The 27,017-nt window shown below is 34.1% G+C and overlaps 1 protein-coding gene across 1 annotated transcript in view; it reads left to right on the top strand.

Moving 5' to 3' along the window:
- Positions 1–27,017, top strand: part of LOC133176531 (myosin-I heavy chain-like) — a 43,882-nt gene that overhangs the window by 8,040 nt on the left and 8,825 nt on the right. Inside the window, exons 5-31 of the mRNA XM_061311651.1 lie at positions 2,304–2,412; positions 9,693–10,267; positions 11,968–12,117; positions 12,275–12,367; positions 13,092–13,166; positions 13,536–13,586; positions 13,703–13,939; positions 14,779–15,036; positions 15,265–15,420; positions 15,519–15,630; positions 16,232–16,338; positions 16,823–16,980; positions 19,270–19,483; positions 20,411–20,578; positions 20,832–21,647; positions 21,754–21,870; positions 22,334–22,558; positions 22,978–23,109; positions 23,296–23,454; positions 23,570–23,640; positions 23,763–23,952; positions 24,267–24,361; positions 24,526–24,613; positions 24,849–25,250; positions 25,548–25,684; positions 25,968–26,155; positions 26,726–26,752. Of these exons, the coding sequence (XP_061167635.1) occupies positions 2,304–2,412; positions 9,693–10,267; positions 11,968–12,117; positions 12,275–12,367; positions 13,092–13,166; positions 13,536–13,586; positions 13,703–13,939; positions 14,779–15,036; positions 15,265–15,420; positions 15,519–15,630; positions 16,232–16,338; positions 16,823–16,980; positions 19,270–19,483; positions 20,411–20,578; positions 20,832–21,647; positions 21,754–21,870; positions 22,334–22,558; positions 22,978–23,109; positions 23,296–23,454; positions 23,570–23,640; positions 23,763–23,952; positions 24,267–24,361; positions 24,526–24,613; positions 24,849–25,250; positions 25,548–25,684; positions 25,968–26,155; positions 26,726–26,752 (5,110 nt within the window). The remainder of the gene's footprint in view (positions 1–2,303; positions 2,413–9,692; positions 10,268–11,967; positions 12,118–12,274; positions 12,368–13,091; positions 13,167–13,535; positions 13,587–13,702; positions 13,940–14,778; positions 15,037–15,264; positions 15,421–15,518; positions 15,631–16,231; positions 16,339–16,822; positions 16,981–19,269; positions 19,484–20,410; positions 20,579–20,831; positions 21,648–21,753; positions 21,871–22,333; positions 22,559–22,977; positions 23,110–23,295; positions 23,455–23,569; positions 23,641–23,762; positions 23,953–24,266; positions 24,362–24,525; positions 24,614–24,848; positions 25,251–25,547; positions 25,685–25,967; positions 26,156–26,725; positions 26,753–27,017) is intronic.

Here is a 27,017-nt window from a genome sequence, read left to right as displayed (position 1 = left end):
CAATATCACCTGCATGCCTGCCTCACAGAATAGCTCCCGAAGGCATTTTGTGGTATGGGTCATATCAACAAGCCTGTGTTTTAACAGAAAACACTCGACCACATAGAAAAAGGGAATATCATATAGAGATTGTGTTATTGGTGTGCAGTACTGGTCATAAATCAGTTTTATTGACCCCTGATCAGTCAAGGTTAGACCAGTTAGTGGTGGACAATGTTATAGACCTGTGTTACCTGAGCATGTTACCTGACACTGGTACCTGACAGGTGTGAACAGATTCTGGCTGTTGATTGTCACTTACTGCACTTCTAAATGACCAGTTGTTTCTCCTACACATCATAAACTTACAGGAACATGCACATTTAGAAAAGTTTTACTAATTATCAATCTGTATAGCTTGAGGGACTGTTTTGAGATCAAAAGATTTTAATTTTTTTTTACACAATGTCATATATGTATTTTAGTCACTGTATTAAAAAAAAAACAACTCTATATTAAAAAAAAATGAAATTATCAAACTATCTGATGAATGAATTCATTTTATTTTCTTTGCTTCACAATATGTTGAAGAAAATATCCCAATTTCATCAATTTCCAAACATAAAAAAAGACTTCTTGGTTATAATGGGCAATAAAATTCTGTTTTACATGCACACTCACAAATTTGAAGCACTGGTAATATTTCAGAGGAAAGTGAACCTGCATTTGATTTGTGTAATGATCTCAGAAGTCCCCCCTTGTTAAGAAAAACAGAGTAATTGCTTTGCATTCTTTTTTAGCTGTTGGTGAATAATCAATGATAAATGACTCTCCATGAAGTCAGCATATCTTTTAGGAACCCTATAACATCCTGTCTTTATCAATAGAGGCTGCTGCATGCTGGTCTAATCCTTTCTGTTACTGCTGCTTTAATTTGAGGAAGTGATTGTAAAGTGTCCAATAACAGACTACAATTAGAACATATAGTCCCTGCATTATACATGCTATTATAATAGAAGTTTGGCAAGCTATTCCTAGTATGAGTGCAGTGTGTCTGCAGACATTGCCCTGCACTTAGAATTAAATATCTCAGTCCAGAGTTTGGGTGGTGCATCTGTAAATCACAGATATCTCATTCAGAGATTTGTTCGGTATGTTTATATGACATGAGTCTACTCTCTCTGTTGGCTGGAGAAGAACTGATGCTCCTTATCAGACTGTATAATGACCACATCATGTTATTGTATGCTTAGATTACCATCAGAGCACTCAGTCGACTAGACCATATAATCATGATAATAACTCTTTATTATAGATTTGTATTGTTTTAGACCCTCTGTTTTATTACATATAATTTAGTCATCTAATGCCTTTAGAGTTACAGCATCCATGACATATTATATCAAACTCTGTTATACTCCATTGTTACTCTTTATCGGGATTCAATCGCAATTTTTCGATAGTTTTACCTTTTAGTTACATTTGCATTGTATTATCATTGAATTGCTGATTATTAAAAAGGAAATTCTAAAGGGAGTATCACCCTTCTCTTGTCGGGGGGGGGGGGGGGGGGATGGGTGGTTTGGTTAGTGAGAAACAGATGATTCATAAAATAGTACATGAGAGAGAGAGAGAGAGAGAGAGCAAAAGGTCACTGTGTAGAAGCTAGCTTATTACACTAGATCTCCAAACTGTCAGTTTGATCACAAGACTTAATTTCATGGGGGTTACCATTTTGTCTTCCTTTTCACAATTGCATTTCACATTTATGACATGTTAATATCCTTATGGATCAGACATTGCCATGGTACATGATCAATACAGAGTATAACTTCAGGACAATTGTTCTGGCCTTCCCTGAGACAAAGTCTGGGTTAATAGAGTTAGATTGGATTGCTTGTTTTATCTGAGTATAACTTTGTATCAGGTCTCAATTCTTACAGTTTGTCAGTTACTCTATGATTCATTACTTAAAGTTGGCTTAACGAAGTGGTTTCAGAACTTTGTTTGAAATGTTTCAGTCCAGAAATGTCATGGTACTATATACAAGTCATCAACCAGTGCCTTTATGATTAAAAAAAAAAAGAGACAAGCAATGGGGAAAAAAAAACTCTGCCACATATATCTCTAACTTTGTTTCCAATAATGATACTACATAATGTTTCCTAAAGGATGGGAAAAATGGCTCCGTATGTAGAAAAACATTCATAGAAAAGAATACTAACACTTCAGTCAGCTTAGTGTGATCTACTTCTCCTCTAGAATAGTAAAGCATCAATATTGTTCTAACCAGGATAGAATAAATATGAATTTTATTTTTTCAGACTGAAACAACCAAGTTTATCCTCCAATACCTCTGTTCTGTCACCAATCACGTGTCATTCTGGGTAGAACAGCAGATCCTGGAGGCAAACACTGTGCTGGAAGCTTTTGGTATGTCTCACTCCTAGTCTTGTAATTAAGGCACATCAGGTAATTTATATGAAGTAAAGTTGAACTTCTGTATCTCGAACACCGATGTCTCAAATGCTATGGGTATGTTGGAGTGATTTTGAAGTCCCAACCCCTTATTCTTTAAATATTTTACCCTGAATATCTCGAATCCTTGGATATTCCTTCTTTTTTTTTGGTCCCATTGAGTTCGAGATAATGAGGTACAAATGTATATAAAAGACACTTTAGAGCAGTGAAAAAGGCTTGAATTACAGTGGTACGAAGACATAATTTGAACCTTTTGACTGGAATTAATCTAAATTTGATATATGTAGTTTTCAGGATCTAAAGGTATGTATTGTCACCTTGTCTGAAGGTCATTTCCCACATGTCATCACATGAGTCAAGGTTATATATCAAAGGTCAAGGTCATATGGCAGTTAAATGTTGAAATATCCTAGCTGTGACTGAAATGATCTCAAAGGTCAAGGTCACTTAGCGGTGTTGAGATGTTGTCAAGGTTACAGAAGAACAGGGGGTTAAGAATGGGGAAAGTCATCTGTTTCTGTTCCCCTTTGAAAAAAAAACACACTGGTAGAATATGATTGGACCTTGAATTCAGGATGAAGAGAATAATCATCAGATAAATACCTATTTATTTTAAAAAAAAATAGATAGGTTGCAACATTTAAGATAAAGCCCAAATTTTGATTGGAGTCTAAAGGTCTCCTTTAAATCAGTTCCTTTAGGTCTGAGTTCTCTGAACACATTATTTGATTAGTGTGTGTATAATATGGTTACATGAAGTACAAAATCTCTTCACGTTAGATTTGATTTTTCTCACAGTTCCACACAGTATTGGCTAAATTGGGTTTTACACCAGGCAGGCGACGTATAAAAATAGCACTTCAATGTGCGCTAAGAGATGGGGAAATTTTAAAAGTGATAGATTAACTTTGGTTAAAAAATGGAAAATTGTGAAGAGATTTCTCAGGAGGGGCCTTATTTCCGCAGATATGTAGGATGCAGAACTTCTCATGACTCCAGCCGAGATGATGATAATTAATATTTCTGTAACAAGCATTATAAGAGCTCTTGACTTCCGCCCTTAAAGTACCTGAGTGCATTTCTACAAATAGATTAAAGTACCAACTCTAATAGACCTCTCTTAAAGAACTGTATTTTTTTTGAGAAACACTCGTGATCTCAAGTTTGGTGGGGGGGGGGGGGGGGGGGGGGAGGCATGTTGAACAAACTAAACTTTGAAAAATTAAGTCAATTGGAGAACAGACTGGGGTTATTAAGAATCTCTGACTTTTACAAACAACGCTAATAGGTTAATGCACTTTTGTGCTGTAGGCAGTGTAGATCTTCTTCAGTTTGAATTGTTTGTTTATAAGAGGGATATAAGGGATAACAGATTTAAAAGTTAAGGGGCTTAAGCAGTGTGGAGTGTGACCCTTGGTGTAAGACAGCATTTAAACAACCCATACCGAAATAAGTTATAACTAAGTTATAACTTTTCTGTAACTTTTTTGTACCTCAAGAAAAAGTTACATTTTAGTTATAACTTTTCTGTACCTAAAATGGACTTAGCCATTTTTAGATGTAACTAAAATATAACTTTTCTGGACTTTGTCATTTTACTGTATAACTTTTTTGTACCTTTTTGAACTTAGCCATTTTCTGGTGTAACTAAAAGATAACTTTTCTGGACTTTGTCATTTTACTGTATAACTTTTTTGTACCTTTTTGGACTTAGCCATTTTCAGATGTAACTAAAACATAACTTTTCAGGACTTTGTCATTTTTCTGTGTAACTTTTTTGTACCTAATTTGGACTTAGTCATTTTGCAGAATGGCTACTTAGTTAAACTGAATATTTTTTTTTTTTTTTTTTTTTTTTTTACCATACACCTAAATTAAATTTTTTTTATATAACTGTTGAAATTTAATCATATAAAATATTAAATAAGCATAATTATATTAGTATAGTAATACAGTTTTACATACCTGTAATATCTACAGAGGATTATATGAATAAAAAGGTGGGGATGATTAAGGGCTACATAAAGGTACCACTGTTTATATGCAGAATTTTCTTTATCTAAAAATTATTCATATAATGAATTGCATTATATACTGCTATTACTTACGCAGACATTTATTTTTCTGTTTTGTTGTGAGTTGAGATTTTTTTTTTTTTTAAAAGAAAAAGGGGGGCTTCTTAGACATCTTTACTACCAATGTTTTACTCATCCATTGCAGTCCACAGCCACATCCACTGTTAAGTTCAACAGAAGAGATGTGAAGTTGAGACTTGTAGTAAATTACATCTGAAGTTGGGAATAAATCTCTCTCTAAATCTGAGTCTCTCTCTCTCTCATTAATAAATATTGTTGTTTAATTAATATTTGTCTTGTAAGTACTAGTTTCATCTAAAGTTGGGAATAATCTCTCTCTCTCTCTCTTTCTCTCTCTCAGAAAATACGTATTATATAGATTTCATGTTTTGTAAATTATATGCATGTACATCTTAAGGTGGAATAATTTCCCTAATTCTGGAGAAATATAAATGTTCAAGAGATATAAACAGTGGTCAAATGTTATAATCTCATGAAGTCATTTAATATTTTGCACAGATTTTTCTTCGTGTGCAAAACAGTGTTAATTTCCCCATTGTTTTCTCGTGACACAGGTGTTTGTACTAGATGACCTTTTTGGCCTACACTTCGTAAATTTCAGCTTGTGTATTACGCAATGGTACAATTTTACAAGGGTTCTTTGAAATCTAAAGTAAATCAATCGTAATAAGGGTGGCTAGAAAGATAAACAACAACATACAGTGTGTGTATGTTCATTTATTAACAGATATTACGATGTTGGGAATAAAGACTGCCAGTTATATTAAGATTTTAGCAGAAGACTAGGACATGTGGATTTTATTATTTGCCTGATTAAATAACCCAGTTTTACTAGTTATTTTCATAAATAAATAAAATATTAAATTCAAAATGGCAACGACACAAATATGGCGGCCCCGACGTCCGTTTTGTCCGTTTTGTTGGAACTCTGTTTCAAAATTTTAACACCAACTGGCTTTTTAATATTTAAGATAAGTTTCAAAATACACAATTATGTTTATTTGGATTTAAAATAAATTAATTATGAATTATTTATTTATTTATTTTCAATCACGTGACTTATTCTAAGTCTCTGATTGGTCAATAACAGAGCGCGGATTTTTTCATGGACGATTTGAATGTTGGTGTGTTGAAAGTGTTGATAGAAAAACGATGACAAAATCATTCGGTAAGGCAATATTTATGTTAATATTTTGATGTTTTTGGTAGGAAATGTTTATTACCTCTAGATGGGCATTCAAAAAAGAAGAAATATGTAGAATGAACAAAATTCTAGGCATGTGAATCTCAGATTTCTTGTTTGTTTTGATTGGTATGTCAATGACAAAGACTGAAGTGAAGAAATTGAAACATAATATTTTTTCAGCATTTAGTATAGGAACAAAAAATGTTATTCTTTGTCATATTTAATTCTTTAAATATTCCTATAGATCAGTTTAATTATTAAATGACCTATATTGTGTAATTGTTTAACAGATTCTCTGAACTGTTTTTTAAAATATTGTACATATTGTAGCCTTTAAACACCACATGATCATAACATGATATAGTGTACTGAAATGAGTAAAATAAAATTTCTAATTTTTATTTCATTTCAGCAGTATACTGGTACATTATTTCTTTCCATGAGCATCTTATGTCTGTGCCAAGCTGGAGTGAAATCCTTCAAAAATATCACCTGTTTTAGGTAAGTAAATAATCAAATCTTATTTTTATTTCAAATTCGATAAATCTAAAGCTAATTCCTATAAAGCTGTCAGGTTCTATATTGTTCTTTATGTTTAAAATTTTTTTTAATGCATGTTTATGTGATGAGCCTTGAGATTGAATTTTCTCAATTACACAACAGAACTCTAATTCTTGTTTTCCAAGTTATAGATGCATATGCCTTGAATTTGAATGAATTGATATTAAAGAGTGGTTCCAATCTGATATGCTTTGAGTGCAGGAAACACTTCAACGTTTTTTTAAAAGAAAAAATTAAAATATTTAAAGTTTGAACCTTTTTAATTTTTGCAGAATTGAAGAGAAATGAAGAGAAGGTTGAAATTGCAAGCATATTTCAAATGAAGACTCGGACGACTACCAGTGCAGGCCATTGAGGGGCGCAGACCATCTGCCGGCCGGCCAAGTCCCTTGACCAGCTCGGCCAAATACCAGTGCAGCCTGTCGAGGGGGACATACTGCTGGCCGGCCAAGTCCCATGACCACTTCAGCCTACTACCAGTACAACCTGTCAAGGGGCGCAGACCGCTGGCCGGACGGCCAAGTCCCTCGACCAGCTCGGCCGACTACTGGTGCAGCCCGTCTTTAAATAATCCAGATAAAAATCACAACTGTACATCCACAAGGATACCTGTGCAAGGACTTGGGTGGTATGCAGCTAAGAACTGTGACCGAAATCACTGCTTAGAACCTTCTTTTTTTTTTGAAGTACAGCTAGATCATGGCGCTAACATGAAAAACTAGAGAGTTAAAATCTAGGCAGTGATGCCTATTTATAAAAGTTCACAAGAGTAGAATGCAGTTTACTAGGTAATTTTACAAAAACTCTTATGACTTTATGCTAAAAAAAATGTATTTTTAGAAAACAACCATTCTGAGAAATTTCAATCTGTTATGATGGCTTGATGAAAAATAAGGTAGACTTGAAAACATGAATGTGCATTCATTCAATTGTATTTGACAATGAACCAAGCTCTCTTAATCATGTTTATAAAATAAAATTGTAAGTGCTTTTAATTTTTTTTAAATAATCTTTTTTTGTAAAAATTTTAATAATCTTTTTGTAAAAATTTTAATGAGTAGCTTTTTTAAAGCCTATAATTGAGTAATTCCACCACAGGTTAACATGAAGTGTATAATTTTACTGTAACTTTTATTAGGTATAACTTTTATTAGGTATAACTTTTTGTAGTTATAACTTTTTTTTAGGTATAACTTTTCTGTAACTTTTTCATAACTTTTTCATAGTTATAACTTTTCTGTAACTTTTTCATAATCTTTAAAGTTATAACTTTTCATGGGTATAACTTTTTTTAGTTATAACTTTTTATTAAGTATAACTTTTTTATAACTTTTTAAATAACTTTTTCCGGGTATAACTTTTTTGTAACTTTTTCCACCGTTTATTTGGGTATAACTAAAGTATAACTTTGTAACTTTTTTATAACTTTTTGTGTAACTTTTAATAAGCATAACTTTTTGTAGTTATAACTTTTTTGTAACTTTTTGCACTTGCTGTATTTATGTTGAAATAAAAAATGAAAACTTATACAAAAGTTATAACTTTTTTGTAACTAAGTTATAACTCAATTATACCTCACTTAAAACAGGCGGTTCCAAACTCCGATAACTTAGTTATAACTTTTTTGTACCTTTTTTTAGTTACAAAAGTTATAACTAAGTTATAATTTATTTCGGTATGGGAAGAGACAGAAGTGTCTATAACCAGAAGTAGATTGTCAGTGATTTATAAACGGAGAGTTTTCTACTTCCTGGTTCAATTCTGTGTTGTCAGTTTACATGTTTATAAATAAACAAGGAATTTATACTAATGTTAAATAAATAAAAAATTCTAAAACATTCAATAAATAAAGGAAATTTTTAAAAAGAAATATCAGATGTTTTCATGAAAAACTAGCATCATATGTAAAATGTTAGTTAGTGCAATAAAATTAAAAGGATTTTTCTTTTTTTACCAAATTATGCAATTGTAAATATAAAGTTAATTTAAGAATTTAAAAATTTGAAAATAAATAATTCAAAAGTTTATATATCAGGTTCACTGTTACTCTGATCAATTGATAATAGAAAAGTTTGATTTTTATTGTCATGAGTTTCCAAAAGATATCTTCTAATAATTTATAATTAAAATGCACAAAATTTCAGCATGACTTCCTGGGCAAAAGGATGACTGCACTTAACGCCTGTTTTTAGGTCTTTTTCGGTTGCTTCTGTTGCTTTTATATCTAAACCTTATTTCACTTTTATGTCTATGAAAGAATCCTGTCAATTTGGAACCAAATTTAAATCTTAAAATGATTTTAGACTGTGATACAATAAAATGATTCAATGTTTTTTGTTCTTACTGCTTTCCAAATATAGTGAATTAACACTTACCTACCCTTGATTGAACATAAGATATGCATGAGAGGTGGAGCTAACATTGTAAGAATGGGTCTAAAATTAGAATTGATAAATAATAATGACATGTTTGAAAAAAAGAACGTGATCACTCTTTCCAATCTCCCTCTCCATTCTGTATGGTACATATACACTTCTGACAATTTTTCCAAAATGAAATTAACAATACGAGCACGTCAATGTAATTAAAGCAGATTTTACATCAATGCCAGATGACTTAAAGTGTTCTAACACAATGTCCTAGTTAGCACTAAACATGCTACCTTGCAAGTCACGTGACGGAATTTAGTATTCACAAAGTTACCTGAGTTTAGAAATCATGTGGTGAATTATGATATTCAACATGTCACAATCCTTGGTAACAGCACAGAGAGCGAATGTAAGAAGACGCAGTTTTATCTCTTTTTAACCATGAGCGCATGTTTGTCTATTAATCTCCTTTTGACACATTATTTATGCAAATATACAACTACTGTTAAGCGTAGAACAATAGACAAACATGCGCTGACTATGTATAAAGTCAGTAAAAAAGTGGGCGTCCTCATTATCGAACAGAGATTCAAGAAATTTTGATGACCCCTGCCTTTGAAAACAGATTCGAACTTCGTAAATACACACTTTAATTAAAGGTAATTACATAAAGTTGTAGATTGGATGTTGACCATTCTTGCAATGAAAAGAAAAATGCTTGTTTTGAAAGTTTATTTTGTCACAAATTTCACATGTCCTTAAGTGCAGTCATCCTTTGACTGCATGAATTAGCCTTTTAACTTGACAGTGACACTAATCCCAGTTAGAGTTATCTTTCCTATCAAAGGGTTAGTGAACCTTAATCATATCTTCATGTTTTACATGATTTAGGGAACAAAGTATGAAAAAAGTGTTAAGATCCCCCCCCCCCCCCCCCAAAATGAGTACATTTTATACATATACAGTCTGCGCTCAAAACACATAAAATTGATATTAAAGAAATCCCAACTGTTCTTGTAGGTAATGCAAAGACTGTCCGAAATGACAACTCTAGTCGCTTTGGGAAGTTCATGCAGGTGTGCTTTGATGAATCTCACCAAATCAAGGGCTGTATCGTCCAGGACTATTTACTGGAGCAGTCCCGCATCACATTCCAGTCCCCCGAGGAGAGGAACTACCATGTGTTTTACCAGCTCGTGGCAGGGGCTGCAGCAGCCCCGGAAATACAAAACCAGTTCTTTTTGTTACCCGTGGACAGTTATTTTTATCTTAACCAGAGTGGATGTTACAAACTCTCTAATGTGGACGATTGTAAAATGTTTGACAGGTTACGTCTCGCCATGAATGTCCTGAACATTCCGGCTGAGATGGTGGACGGTATTTTCTCTGTGTTGTCTGCGGTGTTACTGATTGGGAATCTTACGTTTGAGGACATAGAGGGAGAGAAGAGCGATTTGACGGAGGAAGCTAAGGGTATCCTGGAGATGATCTGTCAGCTCCTCGGGTTTGAACCTGACGGGCTGACTGAGGCATTGTTATTCCGGCAGATTCAGGTCCGAGGGACGGTCACCAGTATTCCTTACAAAATACAAGAGGTATGTGGCTTGTCAGAAATTGGTTTACTGAACTTAAAAACAAATTTTGAGTCAAGCAGTGAGTAATAATATTTTATAGCTTGTAGTATTAATTCATAGGTTCATCTTATTTGATATAAATGTTTGTCTTATAAACAATTTAAAGTGTATCATATTTTTATGAATAAGTGCTTACATATCTATTTACTTTGATTTTTTTAATGCACTAAGTCACTTTTTCGTAGAATGGTAAAATTGTGATGTAAATAATTTTAAAAATGGCACTCAAACACAATATGAAATATAGTTTCCTTAATTCTCATGTTAACAAATTTAGACATTTCCCTGACAGGTTTTTGAAATTAAAAACTTGGGGAAAAAATATATTTTGCAACTTTTTTAATACAACTGTAACATGTGTTTTGTGATTTAACAGTTTTGCCACTCACAAACAATATGAAAAATACTTTCATCAATAAGTTCAACAATTTGCACAGTTTCCTGATAAGTTTGAACCAAAATTGAACCAAAACATGAAACAGATTTCTTGTTAATAAATACATTTATGAGATTGGAAATTCTGTTTCATCCTAAATGTTGTGAGATTACATATACTATAACCACACCCATTCTAATGCTTTTTATTCAACAATTTCTTCTTTAGTTTTATGGACAGGAAACATCTGTATGTGTTTGTACATATCTATAAACAGAAATAGCCCAAAGTAAAGGACATTTTACAGATATATATAGGAATTTAAAATCACTTAATGCATCTGAAACATCCTCCTTTCCTGAACAACAAGATAGTGAATTCAGTTTTATTTCAAACATTTGTTTCTTTGAATTAATTATATCAACAATTCTTCCTTTTGTTTGATAGGGTACTCATTCTTATCCAAAAATTTTATATCCCTATCTTGTATCCAAGAATTTTATCATCTTGGTTGCATTTTATATTTGCCTTTAAAAAATAATTTGGCAATTCTTCCTTTTGTTTCATGGGATACTCATGTGTAACTAAGAATTTTATATCATTATAGATTTTTATCAGATTGACTGTATTTCTTGTAGATTATGTATTCTTCCTTAGAAATAGTTTGATAACCCTGATAACAGAGGGAATAGAATCATTGTGCAAGGCAGCTATATATACGGAGAAATAAATGTTAATTTTTTAAAGCCACAGCATTTTACATGTATACCGCACAAAAAACATAAATACCAATAAAAACATTTCTCTACGTTACTTTGGATCCTTACAAAATATATGCAGGTATATATTTTTAAAAAAGATGTAGGAGATATGCAATTAGAATGCAAGATTCAGTCATACTTTAAATGCTTTAAGTTTTATCTGTAATGCCAAGTCAAGTCTATTTAAAATAACTTTATTTTAAGCTACTGCACTATATTCCAAAGGCTTCACAAGTACTTTATACAGGGAAATTTTTGCCTCTGTTTTAATTAGCCCTTTTAGCCCTAGACACAAGTGGAAAAATTTAAGATATGGGGCTAATTCAAAGAAGATGGTATAATCTCTTAAATAAAACTATTACAACAGGGCAAATTTAAAATGGGGCAAAATTGTTTGCAAGTGTGAAAGGGCAAAAATAACATGGGGCAGAAATAATCCTGTATATAGTAACAAGCCAAAGGCGTCACAGGTAAAAAGTAAGTTAGTAAATAGTATTTTACTCTATCTACTTTTTTTTTCTCAGGCCAGTGATAATCGGCATGCTGTGGCCAAGGCCCTGTACTCCCGTACGTTTGCATGGCTAGTGGATGCAATCAACAAATGTACAAATCCAGGACAACACCAAACCAAGTTTATAGGGGTCCTTGATATCTTTGGCTTTGAAAACTTCCAGGTATTCCTTGGACCTTATATTTCCAGTAAAATTCTTATCAATTTCAATGATCTTTTAAAATATTCTACTATATTTGACTTTTTTCTGATTCTTTCAGCTTGGTAGATTTCATTATCTGACATAGAAATATATATATATTTACAAAATAATATTTCAGACTAACAGCTTTGAGCAGCTTTGTATCAACTATACCAATGAGAAATTACACAGATTCTTCAATCACTATGTTTTTGCCATTGAACAGCAAACGGTAAGGGGACATTTTACAATTGGAATTGAAAAAGTTAACTGCAAACTTTTACTGCAATTTGAATGAAAATTCTGATATGCTCACTGATGTATCATAATTTATTGTGTTTTTGAACATTTTACCTCACCTGAGCAGTAGGCTGGAGTGAGCTTTTCTGATCAATGTTTTCTATAGACGTCTGAGAAATGATCTTCTGTACAAGAAAAGCAAGGCAGAGATATAATATCAGATTGATATGCAAGCATCTCCTTTTAGTGTTGTGAATTCATATGAATTTGTTCAAAACAGACCTTCAGTTCTATGGTTGGGGAGCAGTGGGTCTTCAAAAATCTCTACAAATAGTATGATCATACAGTAGTTTAATTAATGATTTAACAACAGCATATGATCATAGTTTAATTAATGATTTAACAATAGCATTTCCAATTAGTTTAGAATTCAGTTATGTAAATCGTGCTGAGGGAAAGGGGACTGGGGCAATTAAATATGGGATCAAGGTTATATGTAAGATAGAAATTCATGTATGTGGACTTATTTATATAAGAACAAGGGTGAAGTTAATTTTCATCAAATTAAAATTACTGAAAAACTTGAAAATGTGCCTCTAGGGTCAAAACAAGAAGGTTCACTCACATTCAGGGAATTAGTGATTCAGGTGAGCATTGTGGCCCATGGGCCTTTTGTTTTACATTGTGTAGTTCCTGATTTGTTTATTATATTGCAGTATGAAGAAGAAGAAATCATGTTTTCCCACATCACATTCACAGACAATTCAGCCTGCGTTGAGCTTATAGAGAAGGTCAGTTATTATACAAAGTGATGTAGCTAAAAAACAAAATGCCAACACAGATCATATATTTAAACTGTGTACAAGAATTTGTTATTGTATGTACACCAAAACTAGTTCAGTACATCACTATAGTGAATTTTTAATGATAATAAAATAAAACACTGGAATTAGACGATAGTAAAGGGGACAATGACTTTATATATTATTTTGAGTCCTGTCAAGTTTTCTCTATCAGTATTTACTCTATTGAAAGACTTTATTCTAATGGCTTTATAATATTTGATATTTAAATATTTAAATAATATAATATGATATTTAATTATTTAAATTTAATATTTAATTTAATATAATATTTAATGACTTTATAATGTTTGACAGGCTCCAAGGTGTATTTTGAAGGCTTTAGATGAAGAATGCAGATTTCCACAGGTACAACACACACCTGCTCCATCATTTTATTTTGTAACATTTTAAAAAATGAAATTGTATGTTTGAACTATGGATTAAAATTTTCCATCACACAAGTTTTCTCTCATGATACATAGGGTACAGATAAGTCATACGTCCATAAACAACACGAGGCATTTGAGGGACACCCGTGTTACGTGAAGGGGGACAGGCGGCTGTGGGAGAAGGAGTTTGGGATCCATCATTACGCCGGGCTGGTGACCTACACAGTCCAGGGATTCCTAGATAAGAACAAGGACACCCAGCAGGATCAGCTGTTTGAATTGATGCATGGATCCACCAATATATTTGTACAGGATCTCACTAGATTCCAGGTAGATAGGTGTTAGATTGGATCCACCAATATATTTGTACAGGATCTCACAAGATTCCAGGTAGATAGGTGTTAGATTTCTTGATCAGCTGTTTGAGTTGATGCATGGATCCACCAATATATTTGTACAGGATCTCACTAGATTCCAGGTAGATAGGTGTTAGATTTCTTGATCAGCTGTTTGAGTTGATGCATGGATCCACCAATATATTTGTACAGGATCTCACTAGATTCCAGGTAGATAGGTGTTAGATTGGATCCACCAATATATTTGTACAGGATCTCAAAAGATTCCAGGTAGATAGGGGTTAGATTTTAGGATTACTAATAGTCACATTAGACATGCTATTATTCCTACAGGATTTGCTTGGAGTAACGTTATACATATGGTACTATTTCTGTAAGACTTGCTTGATTTGCAAGGATTAATTTTATGCATTAATGATTTAATACTGTATGATTCCTATTGGACTTGGTAGGAGTAACATTACACCTGTAGAACTTGTTAGGAGTTACATAATAACATTTGCTATTATTCCTGTAGGATTTGCTAGGAGTTACATTATACATTTGCTATTATTCCTGTAGGATTTGCTAGGCATTTGCTATTATTCTTGTAGGACTTGATAAGAGTTACTTTATACATTTGCTATTATTCCTGTAGGATTTGCTGGGAGTTACATCATACATTTGCTACTATTCCTGTAGGATTTGCTGGGAGTTACATTATACATTTGCTATTATTCCTGTAGGATTTGCTAGAAGTTACTTTATACATTTGCTATTATTCCTGTAGGATTTGCTAGGAGTTACATTATACATTTGCTACTATTCCTGTAGGATTTGCTAGGAGTAAGACTAGAGGACCTCAGTGGCAGACAGACAATATCACGTACAAACAAAAATAAACCCACGGTGGGAGACACCTTCAAGCATCAGTTATCTGCCCTCGTAGACATTCTTCATAGCACGAATCCCTGGTATGTCAGATGTGTCAAACCCAACTCGGCCAAGAAACCCAACAACTTCAATACAGAGGAGGTTCTAACTCAGTTAAGGTACTCAGGGATGCTGGACATCATCAGGATCAAGAAGGAGGTCAGTGCTGTATCAGATGCTAAAATCTCTGTACAACTTAAGTGTGAATTACAATGTATGACTATTGTGTTGTGAGAGTGGTTCTTACTTTACCATATCATTGAAAAAACAGTAAAAATTCAAAGATATTGCTTATGTTTAATCAAGGTGTACCACTACTGTCCACTAGTTTTTATTTTCAGTTTTAGTCTTGACAAGGTCACTTTTGCAACCATGGTTATATTTTAGGGTTTCCCAGTCCATGTTGCCATAGATGTCTTCCTGTCAAAGTATGGTGTCCTGCTTCAGAAGTGTGACAATGGATTGGAGCCGAGGGAACAAGTCCGAAATATTCTCAATGTTCTCCTCCTCCCAGAAACGGAATGGCAGGTTGGCAAAACAAAGGTAAGGGGGAGATGTGGAGAATTTACTGGAATTATAAACACCATGCTAAAAAACATCTCCAATATCTGCAAGAACCCTGAGAGTTTCCTTTCTTTCAGGTTTTTATGAGGAACTCGGTATTTGAGCCTCTGGAGACGAGACGATTCGAGTTCCTGACACTGAATGCTCTACTGATACAAAAGATCTGGAGAGGATTTCACTGTAGGAAAGGTAGGGGAGCCGGCTAATGTAACCACAGACAAAAGTCAAAGGAAGGCAGAAGCCTGTATTTGTTAGCAAGGACAATAGAAGTCACCTGCATCATGATATTTTCCTATACTAGAAGTTAAGCTGTGAATTGATTAAATACTATACATATATTTTTAAGATGTCAACTTTTTAATGTTGATTGTTATAATATTTACATCCATTGAATATTATTTCCTTTGTTTCATATAAAAAAACCATTGCTGTTAATCAGTCAGTTAACAATACTAAGCTAGCCACCTGCATAGATTTCCTAAGCAACGGCTGTTCCATCAATTATGCATACAATAACATACACATCTATAATACAATATTTAACATATTTAATTTACTTTGAATGTTTTTTTTTATACAGATATAAATATAAACAATAAAATGTCTTTCTTTGTTTGTTAGTACGGGAATTAACGTCGCAGCTATTGCAGAAAAAAATTCACATAACCCGCTTACGTGGGTTATATATTTTTTCTGCAACAGCTGCGACATTAATTCCTGTACTAACAACCAAAGAAAGCATTTTATTGTTTAAATATTTACTGATTTTTTTGACTGATTCATTCTTCAGCATATCTGGTGAAGAGGGAAGCGGTGATAATTTTACAGACCAACTTCAGAGCACTACGGTACAGAATACAGTTCAAACGACAGAGGAGGGCAGCCATAACCATACAGGTACAACATCTACCTATTAAACATAATTATCTAATAACCACACACGTACAACATCTACCTAAACATAATTATCTAATAACATACATGTACAACATCAACCAAAACTTAATTATCCAATTTACATGATATAAATGATAAAAAATTAACATACTTTTTGGGACAATGTAGTCAGGTGAGCATTTGCTATTTCTTTGTTTTTTTTATCTTGCATCATGTGAGTGTGTGCAGTTTGTGTAAACTTCAGAATATTATCGGATTTTTCTCTAAAAGCTGAATCAATTGTAATAAATTTTGACATGTAGTATCTTTTGGAAAGAGGGACAAAGTTGTGAAATTTACAATATGCTTCCTCAGTGGCCTAATGTGGGGAAACAAACCTCCGAACCTAATGTATTCTATATGAATTCTTTTTTTTATTTACGTATTCCCTGTTTACAGAGATTTGTGCGTGGAATGTTTATTTACGTATTCCATATGTTCACAGAGATTTGTGCGTGGAATGTTTGCTCGCTGGTATGTGGTGTCTCTGAGAGAACAGAGGCGAATCGAAGAAGAACGAAGACGACAAGAAGAGCTCGAACAAGAGAGACTACTCCGGGAGAAAGAGGCGGCCGATAGCCAGATTATTGAGGAATCTCTCAAGTACGTAGTTATATCTTCAGCAGTAGATAGGACAGTCAGTGTTATCACATGGTTATCAACATGCACAGCTTTTGTATTACAGAGGTTATTGCATGAGTCATTTAAAATTCATCAGCATCCTTTATCATGATAATAATAATTTTTTTTTTTTTAACATTAGTACTATTTGGCTGTCATTTGCATAGTTTAATGATATCATTAAACATGATTATTAGCTTTCAGTTTATATGAATTTAGATAAAAGTCTTTTAAGTTTTACTGATTTCTTTTTACATAATTCCTAGTAGATATATGTATTTTAGAGTAAGAAATTCAGAACTATTCCTCTCAAATTTCAGAGTAGATTGTCCAATTTTTATTTTGAATGCAAACCCCAGAATAATGTTCTTTTATCAAAGGATTATGTTTAGAATGATGAAATGTTATAAATGTGGTTCGTCTACTTGTATGTCAACATTGCAGATACTTACCTCGAGCGGAACTAATCCGACGGCTAAAGTAGGTCGTAGTTAGATGTTGTCTTGTGTGAAAAAAACTCAATACTTGTATTGTGTTTCAAACTCACAGTTTATCAACCATTACCTCTCTGTTAGATGTTATATCAAATATTATTTTCATTTCAGTGGATTTCAAGTCAATTTATTTCAAGATTATTTTTTTTTTGTATGTTACAAACTCTTTTTCCACTTTTTGCAAAACCATTACATTTTTATTTTTATTTTTAATTTAGTAATTTCATATCTTTGAGGGAAATAAAATCATTTCCATTTCATTGAATCTCATAACTAACGAAGGTGGATTTGAAAATGTGTTGCTCCTAACGTTGATATTGTAAATCTTAACCTCTCCAGAAATATAACTAAAAATCAGTGTTATAAAATTCGCTAACTGTTGCATTTTTTTGTATAATTTTACACATCGTAACTTCAGTAACAGTTTTGAGTGTACCGTAACATTTTGACATGTTGTTTATTTCAGCGATAGAGAGGTTGATTTTCTAGGGTATGGATGCACGACCCTATTCACTATTGACTTTGTTCCTCCTCAGTGGTTCTCCAATGTCCTCTTTTTTTTCACTTCACTATATTTTCTATGAAAAGAACTTAAAAGTGAAGTAAAGGGTTTTCATCTCTTAATATCCCATTTTCTATTTTCATTTCACATGCATATTCTGAGCATCATAATGTCCCCAAACAGACCCTGATGTGCACCGAAAGTTAAGAAAAGAGAAATCTATAAGATCATTTACGGTGTACATGTATTAACTTACATCGAGCAAAAACTTCATTTGAAAATGAACACTAATTTTTAATTTTCATTGACATGTTATTGTATCAACAACATTTTAACAACATTTTAATCATCATTGTATGCATTCAATTAAAATACCACATTAAAGTCAGCTTTGCCCTATATACATGTAACCCTTGCATTGGAATGGATGAGAGTTGGATTTTAATGGTACATGTATGTATTACTAAGAGAAGCTAAATGTATGAAAAGGCATCCAGTGACAAGTTTGTTAAAAAAGCATTTTAATTGAAGAGCAATATGGTCATCAAATCTACATTAAACTTAAAAAAAAAAGGATTTGTGAATAGCATTTTTGAAATATCTCTTTAGCAACAGAACATTTGAACCTAATATATAACCCAAATGCATGAGATATATTTCTTTATAATTGTTTTAATTCCATAAATTATAAATATATATAAAGTATATTAGTTAATATTTGTATACAATGTTTTTGTTTGTTCTTAATCCTTAATTTTCATTTACATTTATCATTTCCACATGAAACAGTACATATTTATGTACAGTATATGCATGCATCATATCAATTCATTAAAAAAAAATCTTTTCAAATTATTCAATCATTCTGCAGTATGTCAATTCTATCATTGTGATACAACATTGTCTTCCTTGGTCAATTTTAGAGATTCTCAATAATGAAAAAATTCAAATTGTTTAAAAAAAAAAAAACATAAAACCTATCAAAAGGCCTTGATAATATTTCATTCCACCACAGAGCAAGTCCCAAAGAGAACAACATGGAAACAGGATTTGGGGTTTTTTTTGTACATGTTCAAAATGTTATTTCAAATTTGAATGGAGTACAGTACATGTACTTCACAGCATTAAGTTCATATTTTGACTGTATATTAAAATTATTCATGACTAGTAGGGTACGAGTTTGTTTTATCTGTGAACTTTATTTTTCATTACCAGAGGTTATGACAAGTAGAGTATTATTTTGTTTTATCTGTGAATTTTATTTTTCATTACCAGAGATTCTCAGAAGGAATTAGAATCCCTGACCAAGATGATCGAGTCAATGTGTGAACACTTCCAGCCGGTGATGTCCCCCACGAACCTGAACCTGGACGACATGTTCAGCTTCCTGAAAGACGATCACCTTGATGTAGAACAGGAGACGCAGCAGGCACTCGATCAGATAAACACCGAGTTCACACTCCTCAATCAACTCCTTGATGAGGACATGGTTAGTATATATATAGGATCAGACAAACACCGAGTTCACACTCCTCAATCAACACCTTGATGAATACATGGTTAGTATATATATAGGATCAGATAAACACGGAGTTCACACACCTCAATCAACTCCTCAACAAGGACATGGTTAGTATATAGGATCAGATAAACACCAAGTTCACACTCCTCAATCAACTCCTCGACTAGGACATGGTTAGTATATAGGATCTGATAAACACTGAGTTCTTACTCCTCAATCAACTCCTTGATGAGGACATGGTTAATATATATTTAAGATAAGATAAACACCGAGTTCACACTCCTCAATCAACTCCTGGACAAGGACATGGTTAGTACTGGTATATAAGATCAAGGGAGACAACTTAATATATAGAGGGCTTAATCAGCCCATCATTCTTTATAGCTCATCTGAGTCAAGGGCTAAAATGAGACATTTTTCTTGTTAAATTTGTTGCTCCCAGATGTCCATCTATATGCTTGATTGACTTCTCCAAGACCATCAGCCAATTTCAACCAAGCTGACCTATCTAATCTGAAGATACAAGAAGTATTAACAATGTAGCAGGAAACAACAAAATAAAATGTTATGAATTGAAAAGTCATTTAACAGTGAAATTCTGTAAGTTGAGAAGAAACTTTCTGTCTTTACTTTAACATTGCTGTATAAGAATGACAGCAAATAAAAAGTATATGTACATATAGTATCTATTTGAAGTTATTTTAGATATTTATCATAATGATAAAGCATAAACTTTGTGCTTTTTGCTAAGGATCGTTAACCTAAATTTTTTGAGTTGTCTGAACTACATGTGTATATAGGTCAAAAAAATGGTACATTTATATTTGTGAAGAGATCAGTTTTTATGATAAATGTTTCAAGTGAAATTCTTATGAAACTTTTTCTTACTTCTAGGAGCGACACGAGGAGGAAACTTACAAGAAGAATCAGGAACGGGCCCTGAGGGATCTTGACCAGGCAATGGATGGGGAGGAAGAGCTGTATGATGACACCCTCCCACCCCCACCTGTCACCATGGATACCAGTATATCTGGTCTCGACCAGCTGCCTCCCCCACCTCAGGTAAAGAAGTGATTCTAATAACAGCCAAGTTATGGAAAATTATCCTGCATCAGAGAACAAAATTGCACATCAAATGCTTTATGAAACCTGAGGGTTATATATGAAAAAGCCTGTACATGTATCTGCATTAAAAAAATCATTCTTAAATTTATACTTTTTTTCCAATTGGAAAAATACATGAAACTTGTTTTATTTTCCTTACGCAGAGTTAATATTGAATGGAGAATATTATGTGCATTGTTCTTTTTTCCAGGAATATGAGGAGGAGCCCCCTCCTCCCCCACCAGAGGGCGTTATCCCACCACCACCTCCTCCACCAGGAGTAGTCTCCCCTATGTCTCCCACCATGACGGCTTCCACTGATACTTTTGGTTCCAGATCATCTTATGCTGAAAATATGGCAGAAATCATGGACATGCAGAGGGAATTAGATCAGTTCGAAACCTCAGCAAATATTCTGATGCCTCAGGCACCAGTTCTACCACCCCCTCCCACTATACCAGCCCCACCCCCTCCTCCTTCAGTCCCTGCCCCACCTCCCCCTCCTGCAGGGTCAGTAGCACCACCCACCATACCAGTACCCCCACCCCCACCAGGTCCCCCACCACCTTTGTCATCAGAAGAAATGTCAGGAGCACCAATCACAAATGTCAACAGACCTCTACCAGCCCCACCTGTCCTTCCACCCCCTCCTACAATACCAGCACCCCCAACTCCAACAGGCATGGTCACAAGGAGGAGACCTAATTCAATCAAGATACAAAATGGTGACGTTCGTCCGCCGTCTAACGTGGAGGTCCTTTCTCCCACTATGCAGAAGAAGTTGAGTACATTGATGTCTGGACCTAGTGATGAAGTGGTACAAATGAGGGCCAAGAGGATTAGTACCATGTATAACCTTAATGGGGACGTCACACATCGCGAGTCCCGTAACAGTACTATAGAGGAGGAGGAAGAAGTGGAAACAGAGCATGACTTCATGGAGTACGCGGAGAAGTACTTTATCGATCATCCAAAAGACTTTGGTGGAGGAACCATCATGAAGAATCTCAAGAGAAAGAGTGGATCAGTAAGCAGCCAATCAATTCACTATTGATTTCTACAGATATAGAATGCTAATGACTTTGTGTCTTGTTAACATGAGGATACAATGTTGTTTTGTTGTTGTTTTATAGAAGGAGATGGTGAGTAAAGATGAGATGCTCGTCTTCTGTAAGAACGGACTGATCCCAGCCTCCCACATCATGATCCACGACAACGAGAACCTCCATCTGGCCTGCTCTCTCTTCAAGGTTTGTCATTTAAACAAACTATTGAATCGCTGTACCATACATATCTAGTACGTGACTGTATTTGTTAAGGTAATTCCCTTTGGCCTCTTCTCTCTCTTAAGGGTTTTCATTAATCTCCCCTAGAAAACATATGCACGTACAATGTACCAGTAAATATGCATGACTCATAATCTACATGTATGTCCAAGATACCCTTTCATTTTAAGGTTTATTGTATAAATTTTTTAAAATCTCAAACCAAAAAATAACACCAATATCAAATGAAAATACTTGTATTAAGAACCTGCATATGGGTTGCTGTCTCTCCAAGGTTTATCGTCTACCAGTACATTGAAATCCATGAATTTCTTTGCTTTAACATTAAAGATATATAAATCAAGATGGCGGTCTTCTTTGCAGTGTTGTATGATGGGATTTTTAATTAAAAGAGAGGTACATGAGAACATGACTTGTATTATTGTAGGAGATCACGAAGTACATCAAAGACGAAGTGAAAGATGACGTAGCCTTACAAACCGTACAGAAGTACGTGAAGTCTGGGATCGAGCGTATCGAGTTACGAGATGAGATTTTTTGTCAGTTGGTGAGACAGACAAAGCACAACCCTGAGCGGCCGTGGCTACTCACCACATGGACGTTACTCTGCCTATGTACTGCTGCCTTCAGTCCAAGTAAAACACTCAACAAGGTAATATATTGTTTGTCACAGTAAAAAGGATTATAAGACTGGAAGATGACATCATTCTGAATGATTTTTAGTTAAAAAAAATTCGGATGAAGCAGTGAGTATCTTTGAATGCTATACAGTGAAACCTCGTTATTTCAAACTCTCTGGGACCCAGAAAAAACTTCGAGATATCTGTTGATTCAAGATATCCTAGGATTCAAGATATCCAGGGAAAAATACTTAAAGAATAAGGGATTAGGACTTCCAAATCACATATCCATGTTATTTGGTATATCAGTGTTTGAGATACCCAAGTTCAACTGTATTTGAATAATCTAGAATTGATATAGGTACATGTATTAGCATGTACTAAAAAAGGTTTAAAAGAAAAGAAAATGCTTAAAATTATTAGAGAATGGATTTTTATTTTGTTTTGACAGTACCTGATGAGTTACATCAAACAGAGCTGTAGTGACAGTATCGTGGGGAAGTATGCTCTTCAGTGTCACAAACACCTGACCAAGACTAGGGCCACCTCACGTAAAAACCCACCATCCATGTCCGAAATCACGGTGTGTTTATAAACATACATGAACAAACTTATTAAAGTTTGCTAAGATAAGGGCTTTACAAATACTTTCATGTCATTTAAAATTTAATCAGATTTCCATCAAAATTTAGCTGTCTAAATAAAAACATCATTACTTATCACAGAGTAAATTTAGCTGTCTAAATAAAAACATTTTTACTTATCACAGAGTATGAGACACCTGAGTCCGATGGTATGTAAGATTTCATTTATGGACAATAAGACAAAGGCCGTGGGGGTGATGCCATGTGACACATCACAGGACGTATTAGAAAGTGTCCGTAAGAAGATAGGACTCCAGTCCGTCGAGGGATGGGCTCTTTATGAGGTTGGAAATGTTGCTAAGAACTGACTTACAGAGCATAATGGCTTTTTATATGAACTGCTCGAAAAAAAGCAAGGTTTTTGAAAAACAAAAATTAATTATTTCTTTTGTTTTGTAGGTGTCCACAGACCTAGATCGTTACATCAGAACATATGAATTTGTGGCTGACATTCTTTCTGCCTGGGAATTGTAAGTATGAATACTTAAATGAACTTTGTAGTTTGTTGCAGAAAATTGCAGAGGAGTGATTACAGTTTACATGTACATGTAGCTTTTAAAAAATAACCCATGTTACTCATCTCTGTTTGCAGGAGTGATAAGCTGGCATCCCAGCTTAGTAAATATGAGACAATTTCTAAGAAGGGACCTAAAATGGCCCTGGGTGGTACTGATGCTGTCATCATGCTGAGAAAGAGAGTGTTCAAACATATAACAGAGATCCCTAACGATCCCGTGGAGTACAGACTTCTGTATGCTGAGGCCGTACAACAGGTCATATCGGTAAGTCAAAGTTATAATAGTTACTTACCTGTAAGCTGCTGTTTTACAATAGTTTCTTATAACCTAATATGAATAATATGAATAAGGTATAGTACAGTATGTTATCTGTAAGAATCAGTAGTAATGGCTTAAACAATATTTAAATAAGGATGATGGTAGCTTAGTACATAGATAGTCCTGCCAAGCAAACAATATGTTAAAATATCTTATAAGTAGAAAATATTCTTCCAATTCATTGTGTCTGTTTTTGATTCAAAACAAGGATTCATTATGTAGTTAAATGTAAGTCCCACCTTTTTTGGATTCTCTTCCAGGACAAGTTCCCTGTGTCAGACAAGGTGGCTCTACAGTTAGCAGGACTCCAGGCTCAGGTGGTGTGTGGGGAATATGAGGAGGGAAAGGATAACAGGTGAGGGACAGGTGAAATACAGGTAGAACACAATTGTAGTACAATAGGAATTCAGACAAGGTTATAATTTTGACTTGTTTCTACCAGGCATCATGATTGTTAGTTTTGGGAGCACTTTGATAATGTTGATTTGTTTAGACCTTGTTATTTTGGTGTATTGACAGGTATTCTGAGGCAGAACAGTTCCTTTGTAAGAGAATTATAAACCAACCAGGAAGAGACTGGAATGAGGAAATAGCATCAGCTCATAGGGTACGTATCAAAACCTTCATTAGCATCAGCTAATAGGGTACGTATCAAAACCTTCTATAGCATTAGCTCATCGGCTCTCAGGGTATGTACATGTATGTGTGTCAAAAACTGCTATAGCATTTGGTCATAGAGTATGTGTAAGAAACTTCTACTCTAATTAATTGTAAGAGTATGTTTCAGGTTAGATAAGGTCTGAAAAATCTATGAAATATGATTAGTTCTTTTTGTTATCTAGCATTATGGTAAGGATAAGTCAGAGCTGGAGGCAATGGTGTGGTACCTGACTTGTGTGAAGCAGTTCCCTCTATACGGCTGTACACTATTCCATATCCTCAACAAAGGAATGTGGCATCACATGGGTGACGTATACCTCGCCATTAACATGGATGGCCTCAAGTTTGTACGAGGCAAGGACAAAGTTGTCATGCATGGATTTATGTACTCGGAGATTGAGTCTATCACCATGGATCCTAACGATAACTACATGACTGTGGAGTTGAAGAATGAGGTCATCTGTCAACAGAGATGTTTCATGTTTGAGACCAATCAGAAGGAAGATATTGGTCACCTGATTGCTAGCTATTCCCCAGGCCACGCCTCCTGGCTCAAACCAGAATATGAGAGTCTTAAGAAAAAGGTGAGATATATTAAGTTCTTATCTGAAACAGGGGTCAAAAGCTGTTAGTATAATTATGTATTTAAGAAATTATACATTTTTACATGAAATTCAATTTGCCAAAACTTTATAGGCCCCTTTTATTTAAAACAAAGGAGTGAAAGAGAACTTTTTTTATTCATTTTTAAAAGTTTTTTCATTTGTTTTTTTGCTTTTGTACAAATTTGGCATGTGCTTCTAAAGTTTATAATTTCCTGCATTACATGATGGAGGAACCTTTATCACTTTTAGTAAGGCATTTTTCTTGTGAATTTCTAGAATAAGATGACAGATGATGAGAAACTGAAGCTGTATGAAGAGTTGGTTCGTTGTCGTAGAGCTTTGTCTGACAGTCGACTTCTACGTCCAGCGCAGGCTCATCACCATGCCAACTTCCTTAAGCAGTCAATCAGGAGGTCAGTATTACGAGGGCTGGTTCTTTTCACAGGAAATGCCCTTTAGGCATTAACATTACAAAGGCTTCAAGTAAAACAATTGGTGGTATTCCTCAGAGGAGATACCCCAAAGGCATTAACATTTCAAATTCTTCTTTGTATTTATTAGTGTAATTCATATTTTCCTTACTGGAATTCTTTTCATATTCTGCCCTCTTTCAGTATTCTCAATACTTTGATTTTGGTTAGACCGGTGTCTTTCAGTACTCTTAGTTCTTTGATATTTGATTTATTCATTATATAGGCTGACCAAGTCTAAGATGGAGAGACTGAGGAGTTCTACGATAGCCATTGGTCAGTTTGACGTCAGTTACTGGTCATTCAGTAAGTCCTGTATCAAGCAGGCCCTCACTATCCTTGATCCTCAGATGGAGGAGCAGGCCATCAAAATGTTCTCCTCAATCCTCATTTACTCAGGACTGGAGGAGCCAGGTGAGCTATTACTTCCTTCAATTAAAAAAAACAACAACAAAAATCCTTAAAATGCACACATTTAATATTTAAAAAAAACCAACAACAAATGATTTAAGACTTGCTGTGTACCATATCTATGTACCATATTTTTGTTTGTAGCATGCTTTACTGCAATATTTCAGGTCTTTTATACATACATGTACATGTATGTTAAGTGTATTCTGATCTTAAAAAATCTGTTGAAATTCTTTCTTTTAAACTCACTTTTCATTTAAAAGAAAAGGTAAGTAATTAAAATGCAATGTTTTTTTGGTCATATTATAAGGAGCATATTTTTTATTTATTAAATATATTGCAGCAAGACACTTTCATATTGGTAGCATATTTGACTCAGGTAATCAGGATGTTGTTTTGTTACCATAGCAACTGGTTAATGGTTCACATACTAACCCAACTGTTGACTAGGTGATGGGTACCCTGCCATCAGCAGAAATTAGAGTCTAATCATAAATAGCTTTGCTATATTGATAGCGCTAGATAATTAAATGTAATTAGCCATTAATTAATCAGAATTGCACTGAATTTTAGTGGAGGTCATTCAACGAATCTTGTGTGGTAAGTAGAGGTGGGGTCACATGACCTTACCAAGGGGAGATAATCCACTGCTGGGTTCAGTTTGCTTCTTTACACCTTTCTTTTTCTGATGCTGAAAAAAATTAACGAAATCATCGAATGTGATTAAACTCAAACCATCTAAAATTTTTTTTTATCTTTAATCGGTACTGGTTTCAACAATATAATTCATCAGAATGACATTTTACATAAATCAAAACTAACATCTGTAGAAATGTTTTGTGGGAGAACGATTAGCCAGAATGAT

Source organism: Saccostrea echinata, unplaced genomic scaffold (genome assembly GCF_033153115.1).
Source record: "Saccostrea echinata isolate AGI-Se365-2 ecotype Australia unplaced genomic scaffold, CSIRO_AGI_Sech_v1 ptg000002l, whole genome shotgun sequence".
Classification (NCBI taxonomy): Eukaryota; Metazoa; Mollusca; class Bivalvia; order Ostreida; family Ostreidae; genus Saccostrea; species Saccostrea echinata.
This window is presented reverse-complemented; position numbering and strand designations above follow the sequence as displayed.